We start from the raw sequence: 23,465 nt of genomic DNA on the forward strand, positions 1-23,465 counted from the left end.
TTCTTTCTTAATGTAGTTAATATCATAATGCTTAATATCATAATGCTTAATATTAATGCTTAATATCTTAATGCTATTGATACTAGAAAAACTTTATTCACCCTCTTTTGCTTAGACTTTATTTTGAAAGATTACATAAAGTGTCACTTGCATGTTGAATTATATCAGTATTTTCTTGGTAACTTTATTAAAGGATCTGTTAAGTGTGTCCCAAAACATCTAGGGTAAACTAAGGGTAACACTTCATACATATTCTCCCTTGGAAATGGACAATGTGCAATCGCATATTAAAAGTCCTGAGGAGGCCTTCAGTAAAAGTAAAACAGTATGACCAAGAGTTTTGAACTCAGAGTTTCTCACCACTTATTTAACCACAGAACTCTTGTTTTACCCACAAAACAACTCTTGGAACTGGTTCTAAGGAACACCAGTTTGGGAAATGCTGATTTATGTTACTAGACCATATGATTGTATTCAGTAATTCACTTCATTTGAACTTTGTAATGCACTTAAAGCCATTCACTGACGTAAACACACCATGTGAAAGTTATCGTTGGGTGTAGTACAAAGTTGAAAACTTGACTTAGTGCTTTGTTGTTTTTGATGAATTATATTTATTCAGTTAGCAATTAACAAAATATTTACTCTCTTTAATGTCTCACGAGTAGTCCACCTCTTAAGATCTGATATTAAGGCTTATAGAATTATTAGAGGCTTTTAGAAATGAAAGTGGACTTGCATAAACTCTTGTGTAAACAAAACAACTTCATATTTTATAAGTTTGAGTGTTAACACTTAAAGATGAACTACATTCAGAAGAATTTAACTAGAGAAAAAGAATTGAGGACTAAGTTCAAAATCTAGGCAGTCATAAGATCTAGTTGAATGCCTGAAAATATTGAGTGGTAAAAGCTAATCGAGTCATTAACATTCTTGAGACATTATTGTTTAAATAGCATCATGTCACCCATACCCCAGATCATGGTACAGGAAGGCCCATCTGCTTTTTCATCTAGTGACTTTGGTTGAGGTACTTAACCTCTCTAAGATTCCATTTCCTCATCTATAAAATAGGAGATAATATTCCCATCTCATATGATTGTAGGGGTGAATAAATGAGAAAATATATGTTAAAGCACAGTGCCTAGCCATCCTACATTTTTACCATGTTAACCTCCTTTCTATTCCTCTAATGTGGAGAGTTTTATTGTTTGCTATTATCTCCAGCTGTAGTGTTCTTCTTGGATTCACAATAGCTGGTGTTTTTTGTTTTATTTTGTCATTCAGGTACATTTTTAATGGACATCTCTTCAGAGGAGCTTTCCAATTTCTGAATATTTTTACATTATAGTATATTGCCCAACTTATGCTTTATATATATATGGCCCAACTTATATACTTCATAGTGTAAATTAAAATTCACTTTATATAAAATATGAAAACAGAATACTAGACTTTATTCAATGTATCAAAAATATTACTGTAAAAAAATGTAAACCAATAAAGTCTTGCACATTGTAGATGCTCAACAAATGCTTGTTCTGTGACTGGAATGATGGAAGGACAGAAAGAAGCCCCCAATAAGTACTAACTGCTATCATTATTACTTCTGGGTCTTTTGATTAATAATTATTGATATTGTTGTCTTCCCAGTGAGTTTGTTGTTCTTTAGAATGTAGACAGGGACACAATAACTATAGCTCACCAGGTGGGTTATAAAGAGTAGATTCATTTGACAGTTATTTGTTGAGAGTCTTCTGTGTGTCAGGCACTATTCAGGGTCCTAGCAATGAACAATACAGACAAAAATCTCTACCTCTGGGAGCTCACATTCAAAGTGGAACGGCCACCACAATAATCTTCATCTCTTTGCTGACGATAACGGTGTTTGAAGGTCAGCAGGGGTGACCTCTACAAAACAGCTTGACATCATTATAGCTACAATAAAGAAGGCTGCATTACTTAATGCTATGGAATTATGGAATTTCAGAAAGTTTCTGTATATATCATAGAGGGCTTCTTGTCTGATGCTTATGTAGTGTTAGCATTTTCCAAATATAGAATGCAAAATGAAAAGTTCAGGAAATAGGAAGGAAGTTATCTTCATTAATTATGAAACATTGATAAAAAATAGTTATATTAACACCCTTAAAATGTTGTGTTGCTACTGCTGCTACACACATATAAAACAATACTAATATAAAGATTTTATCAGCATTTACTTTAAAAGTTTCCTATATTCAGAGTTGTACACTAAAATTTTCTATATCAAAAGCCCCATTCTTTATAGGATACGTGTTTCCTTGTTTGTATTGTATTTGTGTTTAGAGCACAAAACCAAAGTGTTATTCAATTACAAGATGAGTACTTGATGTATTTTTTAGGAAGCCAAGCTGTCTGAAACAATTTCAGCTTCCAATGCCTGGAAAAGTCATTATGAGAAAATTGTAATAGAAAAAACTGAATTGGAAGTTCAGATTGAAACAATGAAAAAGTAAGAAAAAAAATTTAGAATCTTTTTATGGTTTAGTAAGAAGTGTTTTCTGTTCGTTCCTCTTTAAGCAGTTTGCGTTTTGGTTCTTCTGGGTTACATGTGGAGAAGTTTGTCCGTATGATTTGATGTTTTTGCTATTTATAATTCTAAAAACTTTTCTTATTCTATTCTAAAAATACAATAAAATGATTACCCATTAAAAAGTGCCTTGGTGTTCACATTTTGAACTTTGTAGGTTAGTATTTTGAATTGGGTTTGTGTCACCTGTTATTTGTAGTAATTGTTAATGCTATTTTATCTTAAAATGGAAGTGATATTTCTCTACTAAGTAAGAATGTGAAAGTAAGAGTATATAATGGAGCTTGCAATAAAAAAACACAAATGCTTTCAAAATCCGAAAAACTATTGTTCCTTAAAGTGCCTTAATTGCATGACAAAGAAAATCAATGAGTAAAAATGCCTATCTTTTATGCTTTGAAAATTATTATTGATAAACTATGAACCCTGCACATTTGTTTTTAAATGTTTTGTTTTCTGTATATCCTCTTCAATTTTATCATTGTAAGCTAGCATGGATAATGCTAGCTTCTAAAGGTGAGTTACTGTCTCACTTGATCCTTTTATTTAACCTTGGCTTTGAGATTGTGTATATGTGTGTGCATATGTGTGAATGAGAGACAGATGTACCAAGGACGACAGTTCAGACATTTTGGAATAGCAAAGAGAATGTTGTGTAATTTTTCGTTGGCATCATTAATGGGTAATTATTGCTAATCAAGGTTACTGAAGTAGTAACCTGGTAGATAATTGCTTCCTCTTCACCTTGATCTGTGACTTGTCCTAACTTTTGAAAAAGCGTACCCTACCAACCTAATTTCAGAAATGCACTTAAAAAGCATTATTTGAATGACTTTTATAAAACATATCCTCTATCTCATAAAGGCAAATTACTAATCTTTTGGAAGACCTAAAGAAAGTGGAAGACCTTGGAAAAAATTCTTGTGAAGAAATTCTTAGAAAACTTCACTCAATTGAATATGAAAATCAAACTCTGAATCTTGAGAATACAAAATTAAAGGTAACGTGTGTTCTGGGGTGAAGGCTGGCTCAGTTGGTGCAGCATGCGACTCTTGATCTTGGGGTTGTGAGTTTGAACTCCACATCGGGTATAGAGATTACTTAAAAATAAAATCTTTAAAGAAAAAGGTAATGTGTGTTCGCATGTGTATGTATAGTCTAATGACAATTCAGTAGAGGTCTCTGAAAATGATAGCATGCTTAGGATAATGCTCTTATGCCATTTTGTCCTTTATGTTTGTGAGGATATTAGAGTGTCAATATAATATGCAACTTCTAAAGCTACATATATATCATATCTATATATCTATGTATATACATATAGACACACATATTTGTATATAGATTTTTAAGTGTTTATAGATGTATACACAGAAACATTTTAAAGTTGTTTTCAGTAATATTACATAAGATTTATGAGGTTGAACAGCTGTCTTGACTTTTAAAAAATTTGTTCTCCAATTTTAGCCATTGAATCATCCAAAATTACATTAACTTTAATGCGTAAGATTTTTTTCTAGGTGTCATGGTTACGATAGGATATAACCTCAGGCCTGGTCTGTTTGAAACCAGAAAGTATGTTCCTGGCTGCTTCATAACCAGAAAGAATTTTCCAACTTAATCAAATCCAAGGGGTGATTGGTTTGTATGTGTACCGGAGGAAAAAATGGGGAAGAAGCTTTTGTACTTTCTGAGAAAAAAAAAAAATTAGTTCTCAATTAGAGATACATGTAACTGGATGAGACTTGATTAAAGATGATGGCATCATTCTCAGTTCTTTAATACTATTTTTGGAGGATAGTAAACAGAACACAGAAAAGAATCTATGTAAAGAAGGCCAGACTCAGCAGGAAGCCGATACAGCATCAGAGAACCAAGCCTCTTTTTTAGATCTCTCCTCTGCCATTCCTGGGTTATGACCCTCATGACCCAAAATAACTGCTGGAGCTCCAGCCATCATAACCAAGTTTCAAACAATAGAATTGCAAGGGGGAAAAGATGAGTTATACTACCCCCTCTCCTTTATTTCATCTCATCCTTCACCTCCTCTTAGGGAGACTGACTTCCTACAAGTTCCATACCACTCTACTCCTCTACTTATACAGGCACATGACCCCTGCTAGATACAAGGGAGACTAGGGAATGTAGTCTTCTAGTGATCCTGGGCTCTCGCCAAATATGAATACTCCTTATTTCCTGCAATTTGTTCATGTTTTCCTATATCTATTCCTATAGTTTTACTATATTTACAGTTTGGAATCATTTTTCCTAGTATCAAAGACCTACCTTAGTTCACCTCAAATGCTATTTCCCTCCGGTCTTTTCAATTAGGATGAATTTGTCCTTATAAACTCCATCTTTGTATGCCCAGAATGTCCAGGGAAGGTGTGACATATATTTAGCTCTTCATGAATATTTATTGAATGAATGCTTAAAATGTTTATCTTGGAAGAGGAAGCAATTTTATTTATTATGTTTATTTTCTCACTTTCCTTGATAACCTTCAGAAAGAAAGGATTAGAATAATATTTCATCAATTATAAATCTAATTTTTAATCACATGGCAAATGGAATTAATTTTAAATTACATAGGTATAAAAATCATTGGGTTAAAGTTTACATTTTATATTCTATTAATAATTTAGAGACATGTATTTTTAATGCATTATTCTCTGGATTTTGTTTAAGGAAAAAAACCTAGGTGTGTTTGGCATGTGCTTCTGCAATGTAAAAATTGCTGAGGTGTTGTACTTAGTTACTTTTAATGACTTTAGGGTAATTTTAACTTTTAATGTTTCAAATGAAAAAAGAATCTAGCTAATGTTGTTTCTAAGACCCAGTGACCTCTTTTCATAAAATTGCAAGAGTCTATTTGGATGGTTGTAAGTTCTATTTGTTCATTATAAAGAGTTGAAAAAAAACTAGAAAAGCATAAAGGGAAATACTTAAAAATCACTTGTAATCTCACAACTGAAACTTAAATTATTTTTAGCATATAGTTTTGGACTACTTCCAGGTTTTTGCTACTATCAGTAAAAATATGGGTAGTTTCTTTGAGTTTTTGCATATCTATTTTCTTAGGATAAATTTCTAGAACTGTAATTACATGGGCAAAAGGGAGGCTCATTTTTAGTGTTGGTGTTATGTATTTCCAAATTACCCATCTAAAATGGGCCCCTATATTTTTTCCAGTAGTAGACAATTTTAAAACAAATCTCTTCAAATTCAGTAGGTAATCTCAACTAGTGTCGGGGCTTTAAGTACCATCTATATCCTGGGGGCTCTCAAATTTATATTTCTACCTTGCCGCTGAATTCCAAACATATATTCTACTACCTACTCGAAATCTCCACTTGGATATTTAATAGGTGTCTCAAAGTTAGCATGTTTAAAATAGAACTCCTCTATTGCCCAGTATAGCTCATCCTACAATTGTCCTCATGTCAGTTAACGGCAGTCATCTGTGCTTATACCCGGTCTCCCACCTGCTTCTAGTCTGTCAGCGGATCTACCTCACATAGATGTAGGATTAGACCGCCTCTCTTCAGCACCACTGCTTTTGTCCTGGGTTAAGCCACCATCATCTCTCATAGTTACAGTAATTTCCTGAGCCCACTTTACTTCTGCCCTTGCTGCTGCAGTCAGGTTTCAGAGCTGCAGCAGAGTAGTTCTCATAAAAATGTAAGTCAGACCATATCACTGCTCCACCCAGAACCCTCCAATGATATCTGGTTAATAAACACCTAAGAAAGCATTGTTGCATCTGGCTTTCCAGTACTCCGCTGACTTCATCTCCTTCCATTCTCCCCTTCATTCTCTCCCTTCCTGCACATTGACCTTCTTGCTGGTTTTGCCCTAACTGGCCAGAGTGTCTCCCACAGTTGCTTTTCTCTGTGAGAATTCTCTTTCCCTAAAGAGCCACACTACTTCTTAGTGTTTCCTCAGAAGTCCCTTTCTCAGGAGGTCTCCCCGGCCCATCCCCAATATCCAGCTTTTGTGTAGGATATGTCTTACTTCACATTCATTCTTGTTTGTCTGTCTATATGCAGAGTACATAAGCCCCATTAAGGAAAAGATTTTTTGGTTCTTTTTTTCATTAATAGAAGAATATCCAGTGTCTAGAGCATTTTTCAATAACTAGTTAACATTTTTTCGTGTATTTATTGATCATTTACATTTCTGCCTTTATAAATTACCTACTCATTGTCCTTTATATGTCTTCTTTTCCAATTAATTCATAAGAACTCTGTATTAAGGGTATTAATCCTTTGTCATAATTTGTTACTATTTTTAACATTTTGTGTGCCTCTTAAATTTTGAAGAGGCAATGAAGTTTGGAGAGATATATTTACACATATGTGTGGATGAATTTTTTTTTTCTTTTATGGCTTCTGCTATGTCTATCACATTTCTGCATATCTTACAAGTAGAAGCACTGACTGCCTGCAATCCAGACTATCATTTCAAGGATGTTTGTATAGCGAGCATCCTTGGAAGACAGCAGTGTTTTCTTATCAAAGGGTAGACGTGCTTACTGCCTGATACGAGATCTGGGCTCCCTAAACTTAGGGTTGCTCCTCTCTAGTGATCTCACTATGTGTGCAGGTGTCATCTGGCCCTCACTGTGTTGCCCTGGAAGAACTGGGGCTTAGGAAACAAATGCAAATCTGACAACTGGCTACTGCTATTGCTGTAATCAAGTTTTGTGTCTCTGACTCAGGAGTCTCATGTCTTCTGCTAGCATACAGATTCCCAAATCTGTGTGTTCCGATTTTATGCTTAGTAGGGTTGCAATCCTAAAATCAAAATTTTAGCAGTATTCTCTGTAAAAAATTTTGACTTTATTTTAAAAATATAAATAAATATAAAAAATTATGTTGGAGGTAAGTAGTTAATCTATTTTCTTTCTAATAGTTAACAGTCATTACCATTATTTAGTGATCCATATTTTCCTCATTGGTTTAAAAATTCAAACTTTATCATATACTAAATATAATTTTAGTGTATTTTTCTGATTTTGTTCCATTAACCTTTATATTCTTATGTTGGTATCCTAAAATTTTTAGTTCTTTGTACCTCTTAAAATCTGATAAGTACTGAGATTTTCTACCTTAATATTCCTTTCAGAATTAGTCTTTCCCATTTATTTTTCTGTATGAGTTTTATCTTTTTTATTTTTATTTTTTTAAAGATTTTATTTATTTATTCATTAGAGACACACACAGAGAAAGAGAGGCAGAGACACAGGCAGAGGGAGAAGCAGGCTCCATGCAGGGAGCCCGACATGGGACTCGATCCCAGTCTCCAGGATCATGCCCTGGGCTGCGGGCGGCGCTAAACCGCTACCAGGGCTGCCCTCTGTATGAGTTTTAAAATTAATTTTTTCCTCTTCCCCCTACTCCCAACTGTTAGATTTTTGGTTGAAATTGCATTTAAAGTGTTAATCATTTGGAAAAAAACTGGTATGCCAATAGTATCAAATCTTCCCATCTAAGAACATGGTCTATTTCCCAAGGCTTTCTTTGTCAGGAAATTTTAAAAGTTTAAAAAATATGTCTTACATAAGTCTTACTATAGTTATTCATAAGTATTGTTAATTTTTGAAAAATCTTGAATTTAAGTGGTAATTATATGCAATAAATGTGATTATCTTATTAACCTTTTGATAAATGAGTTATGTTTTTATAATGCTAGCACTGGAGTATAAATGAATACTAATGATTTATAAAATCTATTTATATTTTCCTTGCTAGACTACACTTGATGCTTTGAAGGATGAGGTTGTTTCTGTTGAAAATGAACTTTTAGAATTGCAAGAAGTAGAAAAACAACAGAAAGCCCTTATTGAAGTATATAAAACTCAGGTGACTATTGCACTGATTTTAATGTTAAATTATATATATATATACATACACACACACACACGTTATAGAACTGTGATAGAATATATGTCCCAGGTATTTTTTAAGGTCCCATATATCATTATAAGTAGATGATTCTGCTGATTCCTGATTCAGACATTGACTGTGTATGTATTGGCTATTCCTAAAAGTAGATCTAAAATTAGTTACATAGGTATAATGTGAACCTTCTGTATAATCTTGTTAAATTTAGTTATATTTATTTGTCATCTTATATTTTTAATGGTATTTATAAAGCATAATGACTCCCTTCTAGGGTCATTAAAACTCAGTACTCTCTCTTCCCTGATAAATAAAATTCTGATTTACTCACACAAAAGACCTGGAAGAGAATATGAAAATACATGTGGTGTGGAATAGAGCTGTGTTCAATGGCAATTTATATAAAACCTTATGTTTTGGAAACATAGTATTCGAGAAAAACTTTATGAGAAAGATGGGACTTATCCAGGTTCTTCCTTTAGCAGTGGTAACAATCTGGTCAATAAAGAGCTGGATTTTACTAGCAGAGAGAGCATTTGAATTAAGCGTAATGAATTATTAAAGGTAAAAGGTAAATTTTAAAGGTTAAAGCTTAAGGAGGGCATTCTGTAGATAAGTAGGAAAGAAGTTCATCTGGATGGTTTAGATGGGAAGATGGAGTTTAGACATCCAGTGAGAATACTGCAGTCATGAAGAACTTACCAGAGGTAGGGTAGAGGCTGTGGTGAACTGTGGCCCTGATACTGAGAATGTCAGCTAGGTCCTCCAACTATTTGGGTTTAATCCTTAGCAAGAATAACATGCATGTTCTAGGCTCTGGGCTTTGTATAAAGGGCTCAGGCTTTTTTTTTTTTTTTTTTAGCATTGTTTTGGAGTGTAAAATAATTGGTATGGGAGCTAGTTTGGACCAGAGGTTGATTTTTATTTTTTAAACAAAAATGTATTTTGTTTAATAAATGTGACTTTTCCCAAATCTGCATGTCAATATTTCAATTACTTCTTGGTCTCCAGATTTTTTTTTTATTTCTTTAAAGTGATATTGACCTGCAAATAAAGATCTCGCTAATATTCAGCCTCAAGGAGAGTCTAGAAGTACTAATGGGAAAAGACAGGTAAATCATAAAAGGATTGTGTATTGGAGTAGAGCACTGAGTGAGGAATGACATTAGGTAAAGATGCTGAGGGTATTGATAAGGAAATAATGATTTGTTTATAATTAAAAATTCAAATGTTTAGCTTTTTATTTTACATTAAGGTCTTAATAAAATGTGTTACTCTAATATATTTTATTTTCAGATACAAAAGTTGCAAGAAGCAGCTGAAATGCTGAAAAGCAGATGTGGAAATTTGCTACATGAAAATAACCTAATTACAAAAAACAAAAATAAAACATTAGAGAAGGTGAGTTTGATGTTTTAAGCAATCAAGTAATACTTATATTTTTGTACTTTATGAGTATTATACATATTCCTTCATTGTAGTCATTTTCTTTAGTCTTGACCTAGGAATTATCTGTCTTAAGTCTCTGTAGGAGTTTGTTTTCTAAGGAGATAATGTTTCTTCCAGGCTTGAAATGTTTGTTTGTATGAATGTTTTTTTACTTTTTCCTTAATATTTGGAAAATAGCATAAATGTTTAATTTTTCTGATATAAGAGCAGACTCACATATCTCAAAAAAAAATGGTTATCACTTATCATTGGCTTCATCAGCCATAAATATGGAAACTTGAGTAACTCTCATTTTTAATCCCACCTTTTTGTTTTTGGTACTAAATCTTTTGTGTCTAAAAGCAAAGTAAATATTCTCTGCTAAGTGCTTTTTGGAAGAAAAATAATATTTTAAAAAAACAGCATCATTTCCTTTTTTGTCACCCCATTGCAACAGAATGAGGGAAAGGCCAGTGTTGGCAAGTTTTGATGTTTTTGTGAATATTTTTAACTTTTTAAATGAAACCGCATCTCTCTTTGGGTCTTCTCATGTTGTTTTGGTAAGGAAGCAGTGAAAGTCGTAGGACACTGACTCCTGGCTGGAGAGGTCATGGGATGTTACCAGGCACTTCCAAGTGAGTTTAAAAAGGTGACTGTCTGCATTGCCCCCACTTCTTGGGATTGAGAAGTCTGAGTGAAGCACAGTGTGAAGAAGAGGTCAGCCAGAGCAGGCATTCTGCTGGTTAAACAGAGATAAAGATAGCCCACCAAACATGCAACTTACTACTTTCTTAGAATTACTTTTTACCTATTTTTAGCAGCACATCTAGCATTTCATGTGTCCTGGTCTCTTTTTCTCACGAGACACACCACCGCAAAGGTCTCCTCTTTTGCTGGGCAGCACTGTAAATAAAAGTCTATTAAAAAACCTGTTCAGAAGGCTGATGGGGCACAAGCCTGTGATTTTCAGATACAGTGAGGTCACAGTGTCTTCTAACTGGTATTAAACCAGAAAGGTCATTTTTTAAGAGGAACTTTTTCCTTTTCCTTTTCTACTATTAAATCTTCTGGTGTTCTCATGAGCTCTTGGGTGTTTGGGGACCCAGAGGTATGCTTTGTTCTTATTTTATCTTTTGTGATCAAGAATGCCAGATGTGCACAGTAGCTCTTGATGTTCCCTGTCTTAAGGCAAGAGTCTGGCTCTTGTGTTTTCCTCCCTATAAACATCCTAAATGGCCTAAGTCTGGTTATTTTTTCTTAATTGTGAAACATTTCTTAGGGTTGCTTCTTGTCACATCTCCACAAAAGTGCCACTGTGAGGCACTTCAGTAGCCAAAGAGATGAATATAGGTACAATTAGAGAGATTGTTCATAGTAATATTAATGATGAAATGACAGTCTACTGAGGACTGATCATATTAGCTATCTTAACATAATACCCAGTAAACCCCACCAATCTGGACTAAAATGAGTGCAGCAAGGCTGTTCTAATTGAAATATCTGAGTTACAAGATTGAATGACAAAGTGACAATTACTTTAGACTGTTGGCTGGACAGTGGAAAATGGCCATACCAGCTTTACTAGTAATAATTATGCTTCAGGGCTGCCTGGGTGGCTCAGTCGGTTCAGCGTTTGCCTTTGGCTCAGGACATGCTCACAGGGTCCTAGGATCGAGCCCCGCATCGGGCTCCCTGCCCAGTGGGGAATTTGCTGCTCCCTCTGTGCTCATTCTTTCTGTCTCTTTCTCTCTTGCTCTCTCTCAAATAAACAAATCAATACATCTTAAAAAAAAAAGACTAGGGGATCCCTGGGTGGCGCAGCGGTTTGGCACCTGCCTTTGGCCCAGGGCGCGATCCTGGAAACCCGGGATCGAATCCCTCATCAGCCTCCCGGTGCATGGAGCCTGCTTCTCCCTCTGCCTGTGTCTCTGCCTCTCTCTCTTTCTCTCTGTATGACTATCATAAATAAATAAAGTTAAAAAATAAAATAAAATAAAATAAAATAAAATAAAATAAAATAAAATAAAATAAAATAAAATAAAATAAAAAGACTATGCTTGAATATAAATGACAGGATTCAAAAAGTTTGCTTTCCTAAGTAGGTTAAGCATTCTCCCTGTAGGCTGATATAGCTATATGCACTTACTCAACTTTTTAAAAAACTATTTAAAATTTTTTAATTCTAATGTAATTAACTTACAGTATTATAATAGTTACTCAACAAACTTTTTGAAAACTAAAGTACAACCCACTTTTGAGGTATGTGTTCTTGTTAGCAGAGTCTAACTTAATGTTTATCTGTATCTATTTGGTTGAATCCTTTTGTTTAAAACCCTTATACCTAAGATACATATTATATTATGAGGCTGTCTAGTATTTAAGATAGTAAAAACATTAATGCTGAATGTGTGACCTTGCACTTATTTCCCTAATGCTACAACTCAGATGAGAGGCCAGATGGAGTCTCATCTGAAGGAGTTAGAGCACGTCCATGATTCGTTGACGGGAGCAGAACGGAGACTTCACGAGTGTCAGGAGAGTCTGCAGCACTACAAGGGGAAATGTGCAGACCAGGCGTGCACCATTAGGGAGCTTCAGGGCCAGGTGTCCAGCCATTATTCTGCTTTCTACTAGATATGTTAAAGGAACACTTTGGAATGATTTCACCAGTTGAGGGCACTCATGTCAGGGGTTGCGTTGTTGGTTTGTTTTTTTGTTTGTTTTGTTTTGTTTTTACTCCCATCTAAATCAGCTTATCAGTTTATTGTAGATACTTATTTTATCATGAAAAATTGCTAACTAACATTTCTCATTTTAGTTTTTTCATACAAATATGTATTTAGATATTTCAGAACATGGTAATAGCATGAGAGAAGGACAATGCTATGTTCATATATATATTTTTTGACATCAGGATATGCTAAATTATTGTAATTTACCTTATAAAAAGTATGACTTATTTCAACTAGAATTATGCATAGAATTCATTTGGGATTATTCTCAATTACTTTCTTTCTAAATTATACTTTTTTACTCCCTCCGAATAGAGATTATGGATCCCTAGTTAGTCACCACATAGCCACATCCCAATTCAATGCCTAACACAAAGTAAGTGCTTAATAAATGTTTCTTGTTTTTTTCAAAGAAGCATGTACGTGTTTTTGGCTATTTGTAAAACAATTTTAGGAACAATTCCCTGTCTTCCAAATGTAATCTGGATTTTACTTTTGAAATGCATCCTGTTTTTTTAAAAGCATACAAGTAAAATTTTGGTAAATTTAAATCTCTGAGAAGAGATTTTTCTAGGAAAATGTCAAATCTGCATAGATAACCTAAATAATTAATTAAATTATGAGAAAAATTTTATTTTCAAAGCTTCTTAAAATAAGAATAGCTTTTGAAGCAATGGGAAGATATTCTTTCTTGGTATCAGGAATTGTCTTTGGTTGATTTATTTTGTTTCTCACAAATAGAGTTTTTACTTGTAGCTACAACTTCATAGGTAGTCAATTATCAATCACTATCTTTAGTTAAAACAGGAAACTGTAAGAGTACCTAAAAATCCATCAAAAGGAGATTAATATTGTTAGTCTTCAAATTCACGTGATAAGTGTCCTTTTTCATTAAAGCATTGTTCAGAATGTTTTAGTTGCCATCTTCCAGAAAAAATTTTAGTAAGTGATTTTTTATGAGGCAGTGTTTTTAGAATTAAGTAGGAATTTAGGACTTTGTTTTTTAACAGTGTAATATTTCTTTGTGTCTCTCTGTGTGAGTAATAATATTTATGTATTCTTGTTTTTTTATGATTATTCTAACAATAAAGTACATAGATTTCTTTGGAAGTTGATTATAAAGGAAATAACCAAGAAAACTTTATTTTTCCCCTTTTAGGTTGATGCAAATCATAATCTTCTGAGAAAGCTTTCTCTGGAAGAGGAAAATTATCTTATTCAGTTGAAGTGTGAAAACCTTAAACAGTAAGTATTAAATTGACTTAAAATTGGTGTTACATTTTTCTCTACGCACTATAATTTTAAAATATATGTTTTCTGTAAAAAGAAAATTAGAACAGATGGATGCGGAAAATAAAGAGCTTGAAAAGAAGCTGGCAAACCAAGAAGAATGTATTAAGCATAGCAATCTTAAGTTTAAAGAGAAATCTGCAGAATATACAGCATTGGCCAGACAGCTGGAAGCTGCTTTAGAAGAAGGAAGACAAAAGGTACAGATGGCCTTTATTTAGAAACTTTTTAATTAGTTTACCAAAGAGTCGCCTTTTTAAACAGACAATATCTCATCTTACCAAACCTACAGTTATTGTTTTTATCCTGATGACAGGGTGAAGAGAGCAATTACATTTTTGTTTTTTTACCTACTTTTCCCTTTTGGACCTAAACATCTGTATTACTGGTACAGTTACTTAACTAGGTAAATGATGATGTGGCAGGGTAAAAGGCAGAAATGGAAAACATGAAGGCGATCCCCCTCCTTCTTTTTGTTTTTTGTTTTTTCAAATAAAACCAAAGCAATTATGCAAATTAGTAAACATTTTGGTTTTGATCAGGACCTAGTGAGCTGTGGAGCTCAACTCCCTTTTCTTTTGGCCAATGTTTTTACATGAATACATGCAAGAATTAAATTCCAGTTAATCCATTTTGCTAGCCTTTAATAAAAATCTCAGTGTGTGTCAGGCACACTGCTAGTATTTGAGATGCAAAGATAATTAAGACCTAGTTAGTTCACAAGCTGCTCAGCAGTTTCCCTGGTGTTATCAGAAACCTGTGTGCAGAGGGCAGGGAGAGACTGTAGCAAGAGGCAAACCACTCCAGGTTGAAAGACAGGTTTAATAAGCAAGGGAACATGAGGGTTGTCTTGGATGACCACAAGATGAGTAAATTTCTACACCCACTTGACAGAATCTTAAAAGTTTGTGTACAGGCCCTTAACTAGGTTCAGTCATATACCCAGTCCAAATAGCTTCAACACCCCATTCCTTTCTAAAGGCTCCTTACTTGGAGCGGCTTCTGAGAACCGAGGAGGAAAGCAGAACACATACCTATCTCAAGGACAGGGGAGAAGGTGGGGAGCTTCTAGTTGCCCAGGTCCAGCTCGTGGGTTACCCAGAGGTCATGTCTTTTTATAACTTCTTCCAAATACCTGGCTTCAGTTCTCAGGACACTCATAGTCCAGTGGGAAGATAATATGTGAACAGACAAACGTCATCCAGCATGTAGGTGCCATAACAGAGGGAGTGTACAAGGTATACCGGAGGACATCGTTAGTTTAATGTGGGGGTGATAGGAAAGGATTCAGGAAAGTCTTAAAGAAGAGGTAAATTTATCAGATGACTTGAAAATGTAATCTTAAAAGGACTTAAGATGGGCTTTGGAGTCCAGCAGGAACTAGATTTGAATTCTGGCTCTGACACATTACACCCTGACCCAGAGTGAATCACTTTTTTCTTTCTTTCTTTTTTTTTATTTTTTCAAAGATTTTATTTATTGAGACACAGAGAGAGAGAGGCAGAGACACAGGCAGAAGGAGAAGCAGGCTCCATGCAGAGAGCCTAATGTGGGACTCCATCCAGGGTCTCCAGGATCACGCCCAGGCTGCAGGCTGCGCTAGACCGCTGCGCCACCGGGGCTGCCCTGAATCACTTCTTTCAACTTTAGTTCCTTTATTGGTGAAATGAGGATAATGAATTTCTTCATCAGATTGAATGATGCTAAAAAGAGATTGTCTCTACCATGATGACTCTCAGATATATATCTCTACCCCAGACTTTTCTCTCCCCTGAAATCTAGACTCAGATATTCTACTTATTTGACATCTCCACTGTTAATAGGCATCTCAGACTTAACATGTCTAATACCAAGTTCTGAATCTTTCCTTCTAAACTGTCTTCTACACATGTCTTTCTCAAGCCTGTTAATGGCAATTCCACATAGATAAAATCTGATATCCCAACAGTCCCAGTGGTGCAGCAGTTTAGCGCCGCCTTCAGTCCAGGGCATGATCCTAGAGACCCAGGATCGAGTCCCATGTCAGTCTCCCCACGTGGAGCCTACTTCTCCTTCTGCCTGTGTCTCTGCCCCCGCCCCCCACCCTCGGTCTCTCATGAATTAATAAAATCTTTTTAAAAAAATCTGATATCCCTGAAGTGTAGCTCTTATATCACAGGTGTCATATATATATATATATATATATATATATATATATATATATATATACATACATACATACATATGTATATTTTGATATTTTTGATATATATAAATATAATATACTTTGATTTTTTTTAACTCTGAAAAACCAATTTAAATTGACTTTGAAATATACATCATTGAATAAAAGCTAAATAGTAGAATGTATTGCTAATGATAGAAATGTAATCTGGATTTCTCAGCCCCATCAACCTTTGAGAGGAAAATAAATGGTTTTATCCTGGGTTCAGCCTAAGTGGACTTCAAAAATGCTAGGGGTTCTCAGATTCCTTCTCAGAAGTGTTCAGAATCCCCAGAAATGTGATTGCCTTCTTCTGTCTCTCCTGCTGCACTGAAATGTGGGGCTGTCTCTGTCTCTAGTTCTTGCCAGGTGAGGAGTACCATCACTGCCTTATCACCATTGTCCATTCTGAGGACATCGTCAAGGGCTCTTTCTCCTACAGCTTCCGATCCCTGCCAGCATCCCTTATACACAACTGCCCTTGGAATTTGTGCAAAAGAAATCTTTGTAGATTACTTTATAGTAACTCAGAACTGAGTTTATAGGAGTGTGGTTAGAGGACAGTCTTTCCCACTAGCTCCTTGCTCCTGAACTAGTCCTTGCCTCAACACTTACCCTTGTGGCTCCAACACAACATTCTTACAAATAGGTTCCCATGTATTTTAATTGTTGGATGAACATAGCTAAACTAGACTTTCTGCTAGAATACGCAATCATAGAAATAAGAAAACTCAAATTCAGATCACTTTGGAAGTGAATGAATGAAAAAGCTATCTCCTTTGTGTATGTGAGTGAAGTGTATATGTCCCCTACCCTGCCTAATCTCATCCATCCAGTCTATAGTCAGCACTGAATGAGAACTTTCTGTGTACCATCATGGTCTGGACATCATGGTGAATATAAATACAGTAAAACATGCCCACTAGTCTCAGTAGGTTATGAAAATATATTATTGGGCAAAACACCTACCTAAGTCACAGAGCAGTGCAAATATGTATACGTCTTCCATCTCAAACTAATTTTGCAGATACTTATACTGCAAAGAGAAGTAAACATGTTTTTGCTCTACGTGTTTCCTGAGGATAGAACATCATTAAACATCTTGTAATTAAAGTATCTGTTCAGAGAAAAAGGTACAGTTATAACTATGTCAAGGTTTTAGATCATACTTTTAAAAAAGCATATTTAGTTATTTTACTCTTTTAATGAAAATTACAGGTTTCTGAAGAAATAGAGAAAATGTCATCTAGAGAGAGGGCTTTACAGATGAAAATATTAGATCTGGAAACTGAGCTTAGAAAGAAAAGTGAAGAACAAAATCAACTTGTTTGCAAAATAAACAGTGTAAGTATTAGTATGACTTAATGTATTTTCATAAAAAATAAATTAGCATTTAACATTCTTACCATGTAGTTGACTTAAAGTATGAAGTGAGGGGAATCAGGACTCTTGCTTTTCTGGTAATATTAAGGATAACAAATAATCTAAACCATGAAAATTTAAAATGTCATGATTATGCCAAAGAATTTTTTTTTTTTTATGCCAAAGAATTATTACTGTGCATCCTTGGTAGCTCCTAGCACATTTCCCCAAAGCCTCATCTGGCCCTTTCCTGCATATTACTTTCACACGACAGCTGCTTAATGAAAGTTACAGATATAATCTACTCAGGAATTTCTGGTATGAATTTTTCATTTTTTTAAGATACACAATTTAAACTCTTATGAATTAGATTTTGATATCTGTCTTGAGTAATGAATATTATACTTTAGAAAGTGATGAGTTTGTATTAAGTAAATATTCAGTGTTGTTATATCTGCATATAAGATAGGTGCTGTGGGCCACTCAGCCATGAAATGAAAATCCCAAATTGGCTGTGTTTAATTAATCTTCTGATGTCTCTTCCTAAATATTCATGAAAATCGTCAATTGGCATAAGATACTACAGAAGCTAGCACTAGTCATGACTAAATTACTTCAAAACTGTATACTTGATGACATAGAAAATGATGATAGTTTATCTTTTCTGGGAGCCGGAGACACCATAGAAACTGTTTTTTTCATTCCCAAGTGTATAAAAAGTTGAAAACGTGAAAGGTTCAGAAGTTAGATTATTTTTGGCATGCAGTATTAGTTTAATTTTATCGCCATCAAAATTTCCATGGCAACTTCATCAGAACAAACATTTCTTACTTTTAATTTAACATGGATCTTCTCTTTATTCTAACTCTCTTTTATTTATATATTTTTATTTTTTTCACCATCAGAGTTTCTGATACTGTAAAATATGTGTAATTAAAGCTTCTGAAAAAATAAGTACTAACATGAGTTGGGTTTCTCTATAATAGTCCCAATGCTTGGTTAAAGCTACCAAAATAAATAAGTTTAAGGTGTGATGTTCTAGGGCACCTGGGTGGCTCAGTTGGTTAAGTGTCTGCCTTCAGCTCAGGTCATGATCCCAGGGTCTTAGGATCCAGCCCTGTGGTGGACTCCCTGCTCAGCGGGGAGTCTGCGCCTCCCTCTCCTTCTGCCTGCCACTCCCCCTGCTTGGGCTCTCTTGCTCTCTCTCTCTCTCTCTCAAATAAATAAATAAAATCTTAGGGGCACCTGAATGGCTCCATGGTTGAGCATCAGCCTTTTGGTTAGGTTGTGATCCCTAGGTCCTGGGATCGAGTCCCCTCTCAGGCTCCCTGCATTGGAGGCTGCTTCTCCCTATGTCTCTGCTCTCCCTCTGTGTCTCTCATGAATAAATAAATAAAATCTTAGATAGATAGATAGATAGATAGATAGATAGATAGATAGATAGATAGATAGATAGATAGATAAAATCTTTAAAAAAATAATGGGGCACCTGTTTGGCTCAGTGGTTGAGGGGTCTGCCTTTGGCTCAGGTTGTGATCCCGGGATTCTGGGATAGAGTCTTGCATCAGGCTCCCTGCAGGGAGCCTGCCTCTCCCTCTGCCTGTGTGTGTGTCTGCCTCTCTCTCTGTGTCTCTCATGAATAAATAATTAAGTAATCGTTAAAAATAAAATTAAGATGTAATGTTCTATTAAACCTGATAATTTTTACAGTAGTAAAAATGGAGAATTGTAAGAACAGATTTCGATATTGCTGAAAAATGAGTCTATGTGTTCTGTCCCTTCCAGGGGACAGTTCCGTGGGCAGGTCCGTATTTATTTTGTATACATATCTTAGCTCCAATTGAATTGTAAGCGCCCTGAGAGCAGGTCTCATAGCTGATTATATCCCAGTGTCTTCCTCAGCACCCTGACCACACAAGCAGGCTTCTTCACAGTTTCTGTTCAAGTGCTTCAGCTGGGGCAGAGTGAATGCACAGACCCAAGCATGGCCTCACTCCCTTAATCCAGGCCGACCTGCCTAAAGCGTGAAATGTCTTTGGAGTCTAACATATTATCCTGAAATCTATGAACATTTTATATTTTACCCTACAATATAAGTGTGTTCTTAGGAATATTTTTCTCTCCAAACTGTTGAGTAAAATGGATGTTCCACAAAGATTCACTATATTCATTCTGTAACTTCCTGTAGCCAGCCTAGCACATTGCTTCATACCACTCCACTGCCCCCAAGGGGCATCACTCAGTTTCAGGAGTAATCAGATATATACCTGATAGGAAGGAAGTAAAAGATTTCTCATTTTAAAGTGCCTGCATTTCAATTGGAAGCTAAATGATAACGGCAGGCTGTCTATCTATCTGAAGTATTTTCAGTGAATAGACCTACTTGAGAATTTATTTGCAACTGAGTATTTTTAAAGAATATTATTGGGCTTTTAATTTTTTCCCTCAAATAAAGAATATAATTTTTATTTTTATTTTTATTTTTTAAAAGATTTTATTTATTTATGATGAGAGACACACAGAGAGAGGCAGAGACACAGAGGGAGAAGCAGGCTCCAAGCAGGGAGCCCGACGTGGGACTCGATCCTGGGACTCCAGGATCACGCCCTGGGCCGGAAGGCAGACGCTTAACCACTGAGCCACCCAGGCGTCTCAAGAATATAATTTTTAGAGTTCTTTTTATTTTTAAAGGATTCTAAAAATAAAGTGTTCATATTATCAAAACTAGAATTCTGACACATCTTAAGGCAGCAAAAATCTTATGGTATGAAATATGATTTCTTAGGCAGAGGAAATGGCAAAAACTAGTATTAAAATAGGTCATGTTAAATGTAATGAAAAATAATTATGGCAGTTTTAAATAAAATCTGTTATGTTAATCATGTTAAATATGTAATTATTTGGGGTTGACTGTGTATTACAACAAACTATATCACAGTAGAGATCAACCAGGTATGTACTTTAGTTATGCTGGATTTTAAAGACAAATGAACTCTAAGGTAAGTTGTTAATGCATATATCAGATGTTAAATTTCTTTCTCTTAAAAAACTAGAAGTCATGTACTTAATTATTGTATACATAAATTTTACATTATGACTACCCTTTGATATGAATGTCATTATTGATTATGTTTATTTCTTTTCTTATTTAGAAAGCACAACAGCAGGAAGTATGTTTGAAGGAAATACAACATAGTCTTGAAAAGTCGGAGAATCAAAATGAGAGTATTAAGAATTATTTACAGTTTCTTAAAACTTCTTATGTAACAATGTTTGAATAAATTGTCAGATTTATTTTCTATAAGCAAAAGGATTTTACTCTAAGTCTAAAACATGATTAGGTACAAAAATAATAATAAATATACTTTAATTTATGGGTGGTAGTAGAGTATTTATGTAGAGTTCTTAAATACAATTCATTATCCAATTGCAACTTTAAAATAAGATACAGATGTTAGTATTCCTGTTTGCTAGGTAATTTCCACTTAGCTCTGGTTTAATACTTATTTAAATTATATTGATTTTTAGAATGGTTTTCACACACACAAAAGAAGCCAGCATCATTTTTTGTTACTGTCTGTAACCACCATTCAAGTGAATTTTAATAACTCTAGGCCAGTTATGAGCCAAATACATGATTTTGAATAACATATATAATTGTTTTACTTTGTAAAAAAATAATAAAAATAATAATAAATAATAATAATAATAATTGTTTTACTTTGTGATTTTATATATATATATAAAATCAAATATTCTGGATACTAATTTTTAATAATGGTATAATTACATACTTTCTAAAGATACCAAATGTCAAATTAATATGGTTTCAAGTATGATGCCATTCTAATTTCTATGAGGCTTTTAATAATAGAATTTTAAATCATAGCTATTAAATGCCAACTGATGGTGACAGATGGAAACACGTTGGTGTACACTGTTTCTTTATAAAGAATGGGCATTTGGTCTCTCCTATAAATTCATAGTCTCTTTCTATTTCATTTTTTATTGGTAATTGTCTTAAATTATTATCAGGATGGACATTCTAAATCCCCTGAGTTAACTAAAAGATTAAAGGCGAACGACTTCTCCCACCCCTTTCCGTAGCCAACTCCCTTGGGATGATCAAAATAAGCACTTTTAATATCAAGTTTTAGGATAAGGTGCTTACTATTGCAGTGACATAGAAGAGATACCAAGAACTTACTCCTCCTAGTCTCCTACCCAGTGTGCCAAGGCAGGATACTCTAAAAGGGGATTGATGTGTCAACAAGGAAATCAGGTAAGAGTAGCTCCTCTCAGACAGTGGCTTGAGAGCTGTTTATTCAAACAGGCTCAGGTCTCAAAAGATCATTCAGAGAAGCAAATTGTGAGCTAGTAGTCCAACCTCTGAACAGAGCTGTCTCCCCGAGATGTTTTATCCTCTTCTCTGATCAGAAATTGGAACTTGCTTTTTACTAAGACACATAGCTGACCCTTGTGGTCCTTTCTTCACCTCCTAAGGCAAACAGAACTTTAAGAAATACTGAAATGGGGGACACCTGGGTGGTTCAGCAGTTAAGCATCTTAACACTCTCTGCCTTAGGCTCAGGTCGTGATCCCGGGGTTCTGGGATCAAGTCCCACATCGGGCTCTCTGAGAGGAGTCTGCTTCTCCCTCTGCCTATATCTCTGCCTTCTCTGTGTCTCTCATGAATAAATAAATAAAATATTTTTAAAAAAATACTGAGATGGAATGAAACTAAGGTTCTTGAATATTGCTCACCAGACTGTGAGCTCTTGAAGGGCAGAACTGTATCTTATTCATATTTCTATTCCAGCCACTACACAATAGCTGATCCGTAGTAGATGCTCAGTGGATAGATGGATGGATGTTGAAAGAGAAAGGTATTCATATTTCCTGTTTTACATATAAAAAATGTAAGCATAGAAGGAAAACTACCATAGCTATGGTATAAAACTCTAAAATCTTAAAGTTGGCATTTAAGCTCAACTCTTCGGATTCTAAAATTAAAGTTCTATGTACAGTGCTGTTTTCCTGTAAGCAGTGGTGGCAGCAGCAGCATTGCTTTTATTTACTAAGGATTTGCTATGTGCCAGACAAAGCTCCCAATGTGGCACATGTACTAACTCATTTAATCTTTGCACTTAATGAGATAGCTGCGATTAATTCCATTTATTTTTCAGGAAACCAAAACACAGAAAAGGTTTCTTACCCATTGTTACAGAGCTAGTAAGTGGCAGGCATCCAGAGTCTCTGCTCTTGTCAATGAATGACCATACCACCTTCATATATATTTCATAAATAAAGGTAAAGGCTTCTTGTAACAATCATGCATCTACCTCCCCTATGAATATTTTCTTTTTGTTATACTTCTAATTTTTTCCTAGGTAGTTTAGTGCCTGCAGTGTTTCACATGGTCTGTGGAAGGAAATGACTACTGTAGAGTCCCTGAGGTTGAACTCAGATACTAGTGACAAAGGACAAGAGGAAATGTGCCAGACTCTAGGAGAACTGCAGCATGAAGTACAGACATTGGACTCTTTTGGTGTGTGAACCAAACTCAGCATTCAGGAGGCCCTCAGCATTCAGGAGGCCCTGTGTCAGTGCCCTGGTGTCCCTAAGCAGTGTCTCTACTGCCAACTCTCCACCATCCCAGAAAGCCTTTGTCCCATGGTGCCAACAACCTGGCAGGGTTTTCTCTTTATCCCTGATATTCAGGGCCTCGAGACTTTCTTGAGTCCTAAAAGGTTTTTTCCATTATTTATGCAATTATTACCTCTCCACATGTTCTTTTCCTCCTATTTGTTTTGTCTCCTGGATATGCTCTCCACACAACTTGCCTTTTCCCTCAGGGTCTATCACAGGGTATCTTGTGAGATATTTTCACCTGATTTTTCTGACCACTAGTGTGGTTCTCAAAGGCAGCCATTCTCTTTCTGTTGGATATTGAATTTCTAATTAAGAAATCATGT

The 23,465-nt window shown here is 35.1% G+C and overlaps 1 protein-coding gene across 9 annotated transcripts in view; it reads left to right on the forward strand.

Moving 5' to 3' along the window:
* ODF2L (outer dense fiber of sperm tails 2 like) overlaps nucleotides 1-21,170 on the forward strand; it is a 36,600-nt gene extending 15,430 nt beyond the window's left edge. For 8 of the 9 annotated variants that reach the window (XM_041750935.1, XM_041750936.1, XM_041750930.1 and 5 more), the window contains 9 exons: nucleotides 2,385-2,494; nucleotides 3,437-3,572; nucleotides 8,326-8,436; nucleotides 9,772-9,876; nucleotides 12,349-12,507; nucleotides 13,795-13,880; nucleotides 13,963-14,125; nucleotides 17,347-17,472; nucleotides 20,643-21,170. In XM_041750935.1, the coding sequence (XP_041606869.1) occupies nucleotides 2,385-2,494; nucleotides 3,437-3,572; nucleotides 8,326-8,436; nucleotides 9,772-9,876; nucleotides 12,349-12,507; nucleotides 13,795-13,880; nucleotides 13,963-14,125; nucleotides 17,347-17,472; nucleotides 20,643-20,771 (1,125 nt within the window). In that variant the 3' untranslated portion in view covers nucleotides 20,772-21,170. The remainder of the gene's footprint in view (nucleotides 1-2,384; nucleotides 2,495-3,436; nucleotides 3,573-8,325; nucleotides 8,437-9,771; nucleotides 9,877-12,348; nucleotides 12,508-13,794; nucleotides 13,881-13,962; nucleotides 14,126-17,346; nucleotides 17,473-20,642) is intronic. The other variant, XM_041750934.1, reaches the window with a different exon arrangement.
* The last annotated feature ends 2,295 nt before the right edge of the window (nucleotides 21,171-23,465 follow it).

Source organism: Vulpes lagopus, chromosome 3 (assembly GCF_018345385.1).
Source record: "Vulpes lagopus strain Blue_001 chromosome 3, ASM1834538v1, whole genome shotgun sequence".
In the NCBI taxonomy this organism is placed as follows: domain Eukaryota; kingdom Metazoa; phylum Chordata; class Mammalia; order Carnivora; family Canidae; genus Vulpes; species Vulpes lagopus.